The following is a 12083-nucleotide window of genomic DNA, read 5'->3' as shown; positions in this document are numbered from 1 at the left end:
CTGAAAACAGATATGACAAAAGATCGTAAATCTACACACTTAAAATAGATCGCAGAATTCTGTGATTTTTTTTACCGAAATCGATCTGTAAACGGACATTTTACAGATATTTCTGTGAAATTTGAAAAATTAAAAAATAACGGAACAAAATTCACCGATCGTTCGGTGACAAGGGCAAGCTACTGAAAATCTGTGAAATCATTACAGAAAGTTCGGTAAAAATGACAATTGTCATGGATTTATGCGATTTTTACAGTACTTCTGTAAAACCGTTGCTGTCAAACATTTGTCGGCCATATTGAAAGTAACTTCGAACGCCAGAAGTTTGTCGTAACATTTATTCTAAGTGTTGGAAAATGGAGGAAGTGTCGGAGAAAATTCGGAATATGGACGATAGGCTGGTCGGTATTTTCCGTAAGTACGAAAAAAAACAACTATAAACTTTGTTCTTTTCAGTCGATCTCGTGTTTTTTCTGCTGGGTCAGCGTTCTCGGTTATATCACCGGACTGCATCGACACATAAACCATCATGTGTCAATGAACCATTTCCGACCCGCAGAGACGTTTTTTGACTGCACATTTCCTAAATGCAATATGCGCTATTGCAAATTCTACTCCCTTAAAAGGCATATTCTGGAAAAACATCCCATCAAACGTACCCAGCCAAAGTATTTGCTCGAAGCAGAACAATTGCCTGCACAAAATTGTCTGCCACATGAAAACATAAATTTCGACGAAAATGGACAAGAAGATGATGCCATTCTTCCTAATTCGACTACCAAACTTAATTTGGACGAGATCCGGAAAATAATTGGTTTGAGCATTTGCCGTCTATCTAGCGACGTCAGTTTGCCTCAAACAAAAATATCCGAGGTTATTAAGTTTTGCGACACCACGATTCAGCACGTCACCGAGTATTTGGAGAACCAGGTTCTTGAATTTTTGAATATTCATAGTCCTCAAATTCTTGACAATGAACTAATCGATCTGCGAAACAGTTTTCATCTTGATCTGTTTTCAAACGTTAACACGCTTCAAAAACAAAACGAGTTTTTGAACAAATTAAGCGTATCAGCCCCAACTCCGCGAGATATTTTGTTGAGTCGTCGTCAAGATATGCGACACGTCGATTCGCTTCCGAAGAAGGTGTTGGTCAATGAAACTGGATCGTATATCAGTATCATTGATACGCTAAAATTCTTATTCCGATACCCCTACAACAGAAAACTTTTGTTGAAATCGGATGAAGCTGATACTCCATGTGTTACCGAATACAGTTCATTTAAATCTGGTGAGCTGTTCAATAGAAGCGATTTTTTTCGAGAGAATCCTAACTGTGTTCGTCTTAGCCTATACCAAGACGATGTCGAACTGGGAAATGCTTTCAGCTCAAGAGCCGGAATCAACAAAGTTTGCAATTTCAGTTTCAAAATACAAAACTTCCCAGAAAAATGGAACAGTTCTCCAAAAACTGTATTCCCATTGCTATTCTTTAATTCAATCGACGTAAAAAAACACGGATTCCAGAAAATACTTCAACCACTCATTTCTGATTTGAAAAAACTCGAAGATGGCCTTATACTTTATTATGGAAGTCAAGAATTTCATCTAAAAGCAGTGGTCACAATGTTCTGTGGTGACACTCTAGCTGTACACGATGTTTTTGGGCTACTTGGACCAAGCGCGAACTACTTCTGTCGGATTTGCCAAATTTCCAGGGACGAATTCCACAGCAACCCGTCGAGTGAGTCTGATCTGCGGAATAGAGAATGGTACGACAAACACCTTGAAGCTGTGCAGAGCAAACTGATAAGTCCAAAAGAATGCGGGTTGAAATTGTCAGGATGCATACTGAACGAGCTGTCTTATTTCCACATAACGGACAATTTCAATCTGGACGGAATGCATGATCTAGCAGAAGGCGTCGTTCCATTAGCTCTACAGTTGGTAATGGCACATTATTATAAGCGAAAAGATTTAAAAATTAATATTCAGTTTATTAACAATCGCATCAAAACTTTCGCCTACGGATACACTGATCGTCATAATAAGCCTTCTGCGAATTTCACTCATGGGATGCTAACTAATCCAAACAAACACAAACTCAAACAAACATCGGCCCAAATACTATTGTTGCTGCGATCATTTCCATTTCTTTTTGGGCATATAGTACCACCCGATTGTGAAATGATGGTCATGGTAGGTCACCTGATCAACATTGTAAGAATTGTTTTCTCTCCTGTCGTTTCACAACACCTCATTTACCAATTACAAGAACATTTGTATTATTTTGAGCAAACATTCTTCTCAACGTTCCAACGTCGGATCAATAAAATGCACCATCTTAAGCATTATGCTCTCTGCATTCAGAAAAGTGGTGCAATGAAGCAATATAACTGTATGCAGTTTGAGCAAACTAACAAAGTTGCGAAAAACCAAGCTTCAACGTGCAAGAATTTCAAAAATATTTGTCACAGTTTGGCAAAAAGGCAATGCACAAGAATGATCCTAAATATTTTGGATAACCCCTTCTGTGACAAGTTGGTTTTTACATCGGTAAAGATAGTTGTTCGAAACAAATGTCTAAGTGCGTCACTACTGGAGCCAACCATAGAACACGTACACGTCCCAAAAACAGCAATAATGAATGGAATAGAATTCAGAACTAACGGAGTGGTGGCTTTGAGCAGACATGATGACAACGTATTCCCTGCCTATGGAGTTATAAAGGAAATACTAATTATCGATGGAAAAATGCACTTTCTGTTGGAGTTAGTGGAAACGGTTTGTTACAATGAGTTCTATGAGGCATATGAGGTGAACACATTACATGATAATGAACTGTTTAGTTCAGATTCATGCTTCACTCATACCGTATTTTCTTTTTGGTCACCCTACGGTTGCCTGAAGAAGTATGTGTCTCGAAGGTTCTACAATCGAGATTATTGATAGTATGTTGAAATACTTGTAAATAAACTGTGTGTTATTAATCTGTTACTTTTCTTTTCCTTATCAGAGCGCGAGGAAATCGATGATCTGCATACATTTCTCTTGTTAGATGATAAGGATTTCATTAGACTAAGCCTCACAACAAAACAGATTAAAATTATTCAAAGAATCCAACTGCAGTACCAAGATGAAACGACAGAATGGCTTGAAGACGATCTATCTCAAAATGTAAGACACGTGGCAGCAGATGTCACCATCCATACTGATTCATATTCTCCAGCTGCTCCAGTACTTCCATCTGTTTCTACTGCTTCACCGACTTCGGCTGTTCTATCAGACAAAGCTGCATCATCGGACCCTGTTGCTCCAGCTGCCCTCGCTGATGATGACCAACCTTATATTGTGTATCCGGAATAAATTTATACCGCTTTTTATACCGAAGCTGGATTTTTCTCCAGATACAGGCAACTTTCCCAACTTCGGAAGTAGTTCGCTGGATTCGCCTAAAGATGCGCTAAACAACGCATCAATTAATTTGACAAATAAAACTTCGGAAAAAAGTTCGGTTCGGAAGTCCCGACTTCCGAATTCTAACTTGGTGCTACGCCGACAATAAGGGAATAAGTCTGGACGATGTATGACATTTAAAAAAATAAGGTTCACACACATATCTAATAATCATTCATATAAATTTTGTAGATAATTGATATCGACCGCGTGTTGGAAAAGACGGAACAAGGAATTGCCATAATGGAAATACTAAAAGAGAAAACGAAACCCAAGGAGAAGATTATGAAGGAGCTCGTTTACATTCTTTGTGACTGCTTGAAGGCACAGTACGGCTAGTGAGTACAATATCTTTTTACTATTTATTATACTTTCCCTAGAAAATCGAAATGACCTATAACGACAATCGCTTTTTCCCCATTTCCTCGCGCTTCGGTTTTCACAGAACAAAAAATAGAACTCGAAGGGATTACTCCGTGCTCTCATTGAACAGGGCTAACACTTTCAAATGGTCTGTCACGTCCTTCTATATACTGCAGTCCCGTCGGTCCTCTGTGCCATGGCAGCTTGATTGATGAATAATGTTGCCCGTTGCGGCCCACTTTTAATGTCCAACTGATATCTTCGTCACGGATATATCGATCGAGCTCCAATTCATTTGACTAATCTTCCACGAAACATTGTACAACTTACTTTCAAGAGGATGTCCTTACTGATTGATTTGTGCTTCTTGATGTATTCCTTCAACTGTTCTACTGTCTTGGCAATTTCATGCGGAGCCTGGAATTCCTTTGCCTTTGACCTATCGTTTTCCTTCGACGGATTTAGAAAAAAAAATTTTACATACGTCGATTCGTAAAAAGATTGAATTAAAAAATTTTAAGATATAAAATCAGTAAAACCGATGCGTTTTATATAAAGCCGCGTGTGATTGTCATGTTGTATTAAAAACCTCGTTTTGTTTACTTTTTTTACATACGTCCTTATGAAAAATTATGCTCACTGGCGAAAAGGCCTTTTTTCCCTTCCCCTCATCCAGGAACGCCAGTGAGCTTTCCTCCAGCTAGTGTCAAACAGTACAGTGACCGATTGATTTTTACACACCGACAAGCCGCCATTACCGAGCGTGGAAAGCTGGATTGTCTGGCTATAAGGAACTGTCCCAACTCTCGAATTAAATAAACTCAAATGGAACATAAAAGTGACATTTAAAAAAACCAAACTATGCGGTGATGTGAATGATTGTGCTTTTCGGTACAGTGAGACATTTTTCATTATTTATTATTATCAATTCAGTAGAAAACCGGATTTTTGTCACAATCCAACTTCGCTAGTCGTCCATTTCGATTTTCTACTTAATTGTTAAAAACAAATTGATGTCTGGAAAAAATGTTCTTGCTCTGTTGATTAAATAAAAAAAAATCCAACTGTCACTTTTAAGTATACAGTAGACGTTCGATAACTGCAAGTCATTTAACTGCAATGCTTTTTAATTGCAATTCGATAGTTGCAACAGTTTTGCAGTTATCGGACCGCTAAACTTCAAACTGATGTCAGACTCAATGACACCTACATAGCGCTGCACATTTAGATGCACTTTTATTGCATCTGACGTCGATTGACAACCGTTTGACGTCTAGAATGCGTTGCAATTATCGAACGGCATTCGTTAACTTAAAAGTAAACATTTTGCAGTTATCGAACGGCTACTGTAATTAGAATTCATTCGGAAATTAAGACACCGGTTTCGATGTCAGGAAAAATAGACCAACCGTGAAACATATTTTAATGAAATGTTAGTCATATAGGATTGATTAAAAAGAAATTGCCTGACAAAATTTCTTTTTCAGCCATCCAAGCAACTTTTATAAAAATCAGATAGCGCTGTCTCTTGTACGGTCGTATCCCGCATTGGCTGCTGACTCGTCGGATACTCCACAGGTCTGAATGTTAAATAAATATTAGGGTAGCATCAGTCATGCTCTGCTTTACAGGCGCTTTGGTTTCATCCCCATGCCAGGGGTACAAATCGTCACGCAGGCCGGATTCACTACCGCATGGAATATCTTTCAAGGACAAATAAAGATCGTGTTACTAGACCTCGCATGTTGGCACAACAAGAAGCAGTTCATGACACCAAACAGGAGAACCTCTCGATGATTGATCTTGTTGAGGCGGTAAGGTTTCTGGAACAAAATTGCTTCATTTATTTCATTATACGCTCTTTTAAACAGGAAGGCGAACTCCGATTCATTGTGCCAAGTCCGCAGACAAAATCGCATGCGATGAATTTGTGGGACATCACGTTCGAGTTAAGACAGAAATACCGCTCCGAGGAAGACTTCTACACATTTGCAAAAGATTGTCCGGTATCTAGTGCCTATAATGGTGAATTCGTAAGGCATTACATCATTGATAGAATAATGCTTCACGGTGATATATATTACAACTTTTCTAGATCACCTTGGATTTCTACAAGTTGAAGCCATCTGCAAATCCATTTTTGGATAGTTGGAATGCAATGGAGAAAAACATAATTTTGAAAAATTCCGAACTCTACAAGGAGCTTAAAAATGGTAAGTAAAAAATGACAACACATTTTCGAAAAATAAACCAATATAGTACAAAATTTTCACTATAGATTTTGTTCGTGCGCTAGCAATCATTCGGCTGAAAAATCCATCACGAGGATCGAAACGAGTTAGAGATGAAGAAGCGAGCCGTCATAATCCGTTGAAAGGAATCGTTCAGTGGATCAATGTAAGTTGAAATTATTATTTTGAAACAATGAGTCAATATCAAATTTTCAAAACGACTTATCTGATTTTGTAGACAAAGATTAAATCGTCGATTTAACGAATCTAATAGCACTCCCACGCAAATCAGTACCATCAAAACGTAGGTGAAGGCTTCGGCTACCTGTTCATGGTGTTGGTTTGCGTGGGAGTGCTATCAAATTCGTCAGATTGACGTTTGAATATTTGTTTACAAAAGCAGATAAGTTGTTTTGAAAATTTGGTATTGAAGTAATACTATGTTCGCACTAGGACCTTGTAACATGTTATTCGGTTATCTTGGTGAGCTTTCTTTTGTCGATAATTTGAGTAACATGTTATTCAGGCTGTAGTGCTAGCATAGTATAACGCATTCTTGAATATGCTGCGTGCAATGAATATGTTTTTTTATAAGCATGTTACTGTTGAATGCAAAGCATTTGTGTCTATTGTGTGTGTTTCCTTAGTCGGTGATCGGTTGAAGACGTTTATTACTTGGTTTATTATGAATCGTGTAATAGGCGCAAACCATAGCATGGCCATATAGGGTATAATGACCAATAGGGGACGCTTAACCATTAAGAAACCCACAAGTCAACATTATTGCAGCAATGCAGCATAATACAAACATTTTTCTATGCTGAACTGTATGGCGATAGATGGCGTAATTGCCAATCCGGAGTTGGCGAGTTTGATTCTCGGTCCGGTCTAGGATGTTTCCGGATGGGAAACATTCTCGACGCCCTGTGCCTAGTGTATCCATGGTACTTATCACACAAGATACATACTCATGGATCGACAAAACAGAGACAGTTGAAAAGAAAGGCAAGTTCCAGTTGAAATTTAGAGCCATAGAGGAAGAAGAAGACTTTATGATTACATTCATTAGAATGTGAAAATAAAATAAAAATACAATAGAGGTTTGCCATTATAGAGAAGAATATTTTGGAATGCAGCATGAAAATCTAGTGGAAGGCCGACAAATAGGAAATCTATTTTCTATTATAATGTAAACCATCAACCACAAATAATGTCACGTATTTGAGTGTTTTGTTTTTGAATTGATAGGGGAGATTTTGTTATTAGCTACTACGCAATGTATCCTCGCTCTCCAGTAGCAAGTGCAATGTTCTGCTATTAGAGGGTTCACTATTGGTCATTTCACCTGGAGGCTAGCTTTTATATCGAGATCAAACAACCTGTCTCACCTTACTCTTTTCTTCTATTTGTTTAATCTAACTGCATTCTTTTCTTTTTCTCGATCAGGCTGAAGATGATTATCCTTCGAATGATGATCAAAATAGTGCTCCGATTATGTATGTAAGAGGTCCCATGCTGGAGAGTTCAGATGAGTGTGCAATCGTTTGGGGTTGCATTGTTTTCCCTCTTAATCTTGATTTCAAATCAGCATTCGCCATTCTGGTTCAAACATTTTATGTTTTCAATGTCACTCCTACTCCCTGTGACAAGCAGTTTTACCTATTCATTACAGGGGCCGTTATGGGCGTAGAAAAGTTGAGCACGACCGGATGCAAATTCTTGCATGCTCTAGCCTAACGCCCACAATTACGAGAATGAGAATAAAAACTTTTTAAATTTCCCATTTCAATTCCTTATTTTTATGTTATAAAATCCGAATAACATTCATATTTTCACAAATTATCTGTTACAGGATCACATATCATTAAACAGCAGGGCGAAATTGACATTGTTAATTTATGAGCATGAAAGTCACAAACAGAGCACTGGCCCTCTACCGAATAGGAGTTCCAAATACTGTAAGCAGGCTCCAATCTTTCTGCCATCAGCGGAAAAAGTTATACGCACGTTTGCAACTTTCGTTCTTACCCGGAGAAAATCGTATACTCATAAATGGGTACTTTTTGTTATCTATCTCTTTCTCTCTGCTGTGAAACTTACCCATTTTGGTAGAATAAGTGGATTTACTCATTTAAATGTGTAGATCTACTTATTCTACTAAAATGTTTACATTTTTCAGCAGACAGAAAGAGATAACAGAGAATCAGTACCCATTTATGAGTAAACGAATTTCGCCGGGTATGAAACAACGTCAAGTTGTTCTATATAACAAAATCACAAACTATTCGGCGAAACAAAGAGAAATTCACAGAAAATTTGTGAAAAAGTACCGAAACGTTCGGTGATTTTTATTTCAAAACAAAAACAAAGTCACAGAAAATCTGTAAAAAAATTACAGAACAATTCGGTATTTCTGACAGGTGACCTTTCTCGAAGTTTACAGATTGTTCGGTGATTTGAAAAATCACCGAACTTTTTACCGAAAGTTCTGCTGTTGAGATTTCGGTGAAATTTCACCGAAATCTGTGAAATATTTTAAGTGTGTATGCATTGGCCGCTGAGAACCAGCCGGAATATTCCGTTCCACGCTCTTTGATATACTTACAAGTCGTACCGCACTGCTTGTATCAAAGTCGTTCGAATCGAAATCACCAAACATTGTATGCCAAACGAAAATTAACATTATTTTTTATCATTATCTTAAAATGCAATTTGTAAAAAATGAGCAAAAAATAAATAATTTTCTTATACCGAGAACACGGGTTTGGGAATTCGATGATTTGTGCAGTTGATGAGATTATTGTCCCTGGGAGAAACGAAGTCGAAGGATCGCGGCGCAAGTGCGCTGACCAGGCTGAAAATCGCAATCTGAACTGATAAATAATGCCAAGTAATGACGATATTGGGGCCCTCCTTAGCCGTGCGGTAAGACGCGTGGCTACAAAGCAAGACCATGCTGAGGGTGGCTGGGTTCGATTCCCGGTGCCGGTCTAGGCAATTTTCGGATTGGAAATTGTCTCGACTTCCCTGGGCATAAAAGTATCATCGTGATAGCCCCATGATATACGAATGCAAAAATGGTAACCTGGCTTAGGAATCTCGCAGTTAATAACTGTGGAAGTGCTTAATGAACACTAAGCTGCGAGGCGGCTCTGTCCCAGTGTGGGGATGTAATGCCAATAAGAAGAAAAATGACGATATATCAAACGCAGATATTATAAATAACTAAGAATAAAGGAATTTAGGATTCAGGAATTTATTTGTGGATTTCGGCTTTATCGGTCAGTCCTGCTCAGAAAAATCTCACTTAACTTTCCAGAAGGACCTAAGTAACATTTTTTTCATGAATTAATTTGAATAGCGCAATCAACAGAAAAACATGAAAGCTTTTGATTGCAGTACTCAAATTAATTCATATAATGTTACTTAGGTCCTCATAAAAATGTTACTTAGGTCCTTTTGAAAAGTTAGGCGAGAAATCTGGTCAGCAGCACAAATGTGACTACATTTGATTGCATTTCAGTCACAGACACTTTTGGCCAACACGTGTGTCGCTCGGGAAAGTATTAGAGAGTGGATAATCGAAAGTAATTATTCAAAAATCAACAGATTGAAAGCCGTTCGCTTGGCTGCGGACAAGTATGAAGCGACAAAAATGTGAATGGGAGGTATAGGGTAAGGAGGTATTTTGGACCACCAGTTCGACGGCTCATATTTTGGACCACTGAGTGCGAATTCCTCTTGGTGGTCCAAAATAAGAGACCCAGTAAGAATGGTTCAAAGTACATCCTTTACCCTAGAGACCGTCTAGTGAATAGTACACAATCGAATCGTGAATCTTTTTGCCTAACGTCCTGCTTGTGGGTGGCTTGGTTATAGTGGTGTAGAAACCTGCCATAGCCGATAAACAAATCAATCATAATCACGATCGCAAAATCTGTTTCAAACTAGGAATCTAGGGATTTGGATATTTACAAATTCAGGAATTTCGGAATATGTAAATTTATTTAGGAATCAAGAAATTTAGGAATTCAGGAATTTAGAAACATAGGAACATAGGAATAGCGTGTGACCCTGGATTTGGGAATTTGAGAATTTAGGAACGTGGGAATAAACGATTTTAGAAATTTAAAAATTTGGGTATTTAGCAGTTTATGAAATTAGGTATTCAGAAATTCATTAACTTAGGAACTTGGAAGTTAAGGAATTTGGAAATTGATGGATTGAGGAATTTGAAAATCAATGAATTTATGCATTCCTCCAGGAAGTTCTTCTAGGAAGCTATCCACTGGAGAATCCCACAGGAATTACTCCTGCAGTTCTTCTATGAATTCCTCCTGGAATTCAACCAGCAAATCCTATTGGAGTTCCTCCAACTATACCAATGGATATTAGAGAGTATCTCCAGAAATTTTATAATTCCTTTCTATAAAATCCTACAGATTTTTCCTGGCATGTCTTCTAGAGTTCCTCCAGCAATTCTTGCAAAAAAAAAAAATGTCTTGTAGTTAACCAAGAAATCCTACCTGAGAATTTATGCAGAGATTCCTCCTGGAGTTGGTTGGGAATTCCTCCTGGAGTTCCTTCAAGAATATGTCCAGGATTCCTCCTAGCGTATCTTCGGAAATTCTTCTTAGACTAACTTTGGAAATTCATCCTGCAGTTCCTCAAGGAATTCTTTCTGGAGTTCAGCTAGGAATCCTTCCTGGAGTTTCTACAAAAATTCTTCTTGGAGCTCCTTTAGAAATTACTCCTAAAGTTCCCGAAGAAAATACTCCTGGAGTTCTTGAAGTAATTCATCTCAGAGCTTATCCTGAAATTCCTTCTAGAACTGCTGGAATTCCTCCAGAAATTTCTATGAAAATTCATTTTTGTATCTCTCCAGAAGCCTACCTTGGAGTTACTTCAGGAGTTCATCCAGGAATTCTTTGAATAACTCACGCCTGGGGGAATTCAGAATAAATTCCTAGGGGAGTCCAAAAAAATTCCTGGTATAAATCAGCATGAAGTCCTAGGAGAATTCAGAATGAACTCCTAGAGGAATTTGGAATGAATTTCTGGCGAAATTCAAAATGAATTTGTGGGGGAAATTCTGAATTCGTGGGGGAATTCAGAATAAATTCCTGGGGCAGCTCAGAATAATTTCCTGGAGGAATTCTGACTGAATTCCTGGTGGAATTCTGAATGAATTCCTGGTGGAATTCTGAATGAATTCCTGGTGGAATTCTGAATAAATTCCAGGGGAATTCAGAATGCATTCCGTGGGGAATTCAGAATGAATTTCAGGGGGAATTCATAATGAATTCCGGAGAGAATTTCGGGGGGAATTCAGTATGAATTAGGGGAGGGAATTAGAATGAATTCTGGGGGGAATTCAAAATGAATCCCGAAAGAAATTCAGAATGAATTACGGGGGGAATTCAGAATGAATTCCTGGTGGAATTCAGAATGAATACCTGGGGGAATTTAGAATGAATACCTGGGGGAATTTAGAATGAATTCCTGACGAAATTTAGAATGAACTCCTGACGAAATTCAGAATGAATTCCTGAGGAAATTCAGAATTAATTACGGTGGGAATTCAGAATGAATTCATGGGGGAATTTAGAATGAATTCCTGGTGGAATTCAAAATGAATTCCTGGTGGAATTCTGAATGAATTCCTGGTGGAATTTTGAATGAATTCCTGGTGGAATTCAGAATGAATACCTGGGGGAATTCGGAATGAATTCCTAAGGAAATTCAGAATGAATTCCTAAGGAAATTCAGAATGAATTCCTAAGGAAATTCAGAATGAATTCCTAAGGAAATTCAGAATGAATTCCTAAGGAAATTCAGAATGAATTCCTAAGGAAATTCAGAATGAATTCCTGACGAAATTCAGAATGAATTCCAGAGAAAATTCCGAATGAATTACGGGGAAAATTCAGAATGAATTCCTGGGGGAATTCAGAATGAATTCCTGGAGGAATTCAGAATGAATTCCGGGGGGAATTCAGAATGCATTCCGTGGGGAAATCATAATGAATTCCG

At 38.1% G+C, this 12083-nt stretch overlaps 2 protein-coding genes across 2 annotated transcripts; both read left to right on the top strand.

The window, feature by feature from the left end:
- The first annotated feature begins 1514 nt into the window (after positions 1-1514).
- Positions 1515-3214, top strand: LOC134209836 (uncharacterized). The gene is made up of 2 exons (XM_062685863.1): positions 1515-2951; positions 3017-3214. The coding sequence occupies exon 1, from the start codon at positions 1627-1629 to the stop codon at positions 2947-2949; it is 1323 nt and encodes a 440-aa protein (XP_062541847.1). The 5' UTR covers positions 1515-1626; the 3' UTR covers positions 2950-2951; positions 3017-3214.
- Positions 3215-3691: 477 nt separating this feature from the next.
- Positions 3692-7826, top strand: LOC134209844 (uncharacterized). Its single transcript, XM_062685870.1, has 7 exons — positions 3692-3794; positions 5307-5397; positions 5451-5633; positions 5691-5852; positions 5915-6032; positions 6116-6216; positions 7497-7826. Exons 1-7 carry the CDS (start codon positions 3700-3702, stop codon positions 7785-7787), a joined length of 1041 nt encoding a protein of 346 aa, XP_062541854.1. The 5' UTR covers positions 3692-3699; the 3' UTR covers positions 7788-7826.
- The last annotated feature ends 4257 nt before the right edge of the window (positions 7827-12083 follow it).

The sequence above is a fragment of the Armigeres subalbatus genome, chromosome 1, assembly GCF_024139115.2.
Source record: "Armigeres subalbatus isolate Guangzhou_Male chromosome 1, GZ_Asu_2, whole genome shotgun sequence".
In the NCBI taxonomy this organism is placed as follows: Eukaryota; Metazoa; Arthropoda; class Insecta; order Diptera; family Culicidae; genus Armigeres; species Armigeres subalbatus.
The sequence above is the reverse complement of the archived record's forward strand: the minus strand, read 5'-3'. Positions and strand labels throughout refer to the sequence as shown.

Bases quoted from the DNA above. Each gene is read 5' to 3' on its own strand.
- LOC134209836 (XM_062685863.1), top strand. From the start codon at position 1,627: ATGTTCTGTGGTGACACTCTAGCTGTACACGATGTTTTTGGGCTACTT.
- LOC134209844 (XM_062685870.1), top strand. From the start codon at position 3,700: ATGGAAATACTAAAAGAGAAAACGAAACCCAAGGAGAAGATTATGAAG. The intron at 5,398-5,450 runs GTCTGAATGTTA...TCTGCTTTACAG, and splicing joins ACTCGTCGGATACTCCACAG to GCGCTTTGGTTTCATCCCCA. The intron at 5,634-5,690 runs GTAAGGTTTCTG...TCTTTTAAACAG, and splicing joins TGATTGATCTTGTTGAGGCG to GAAGGCGAACTCCGATTCAT.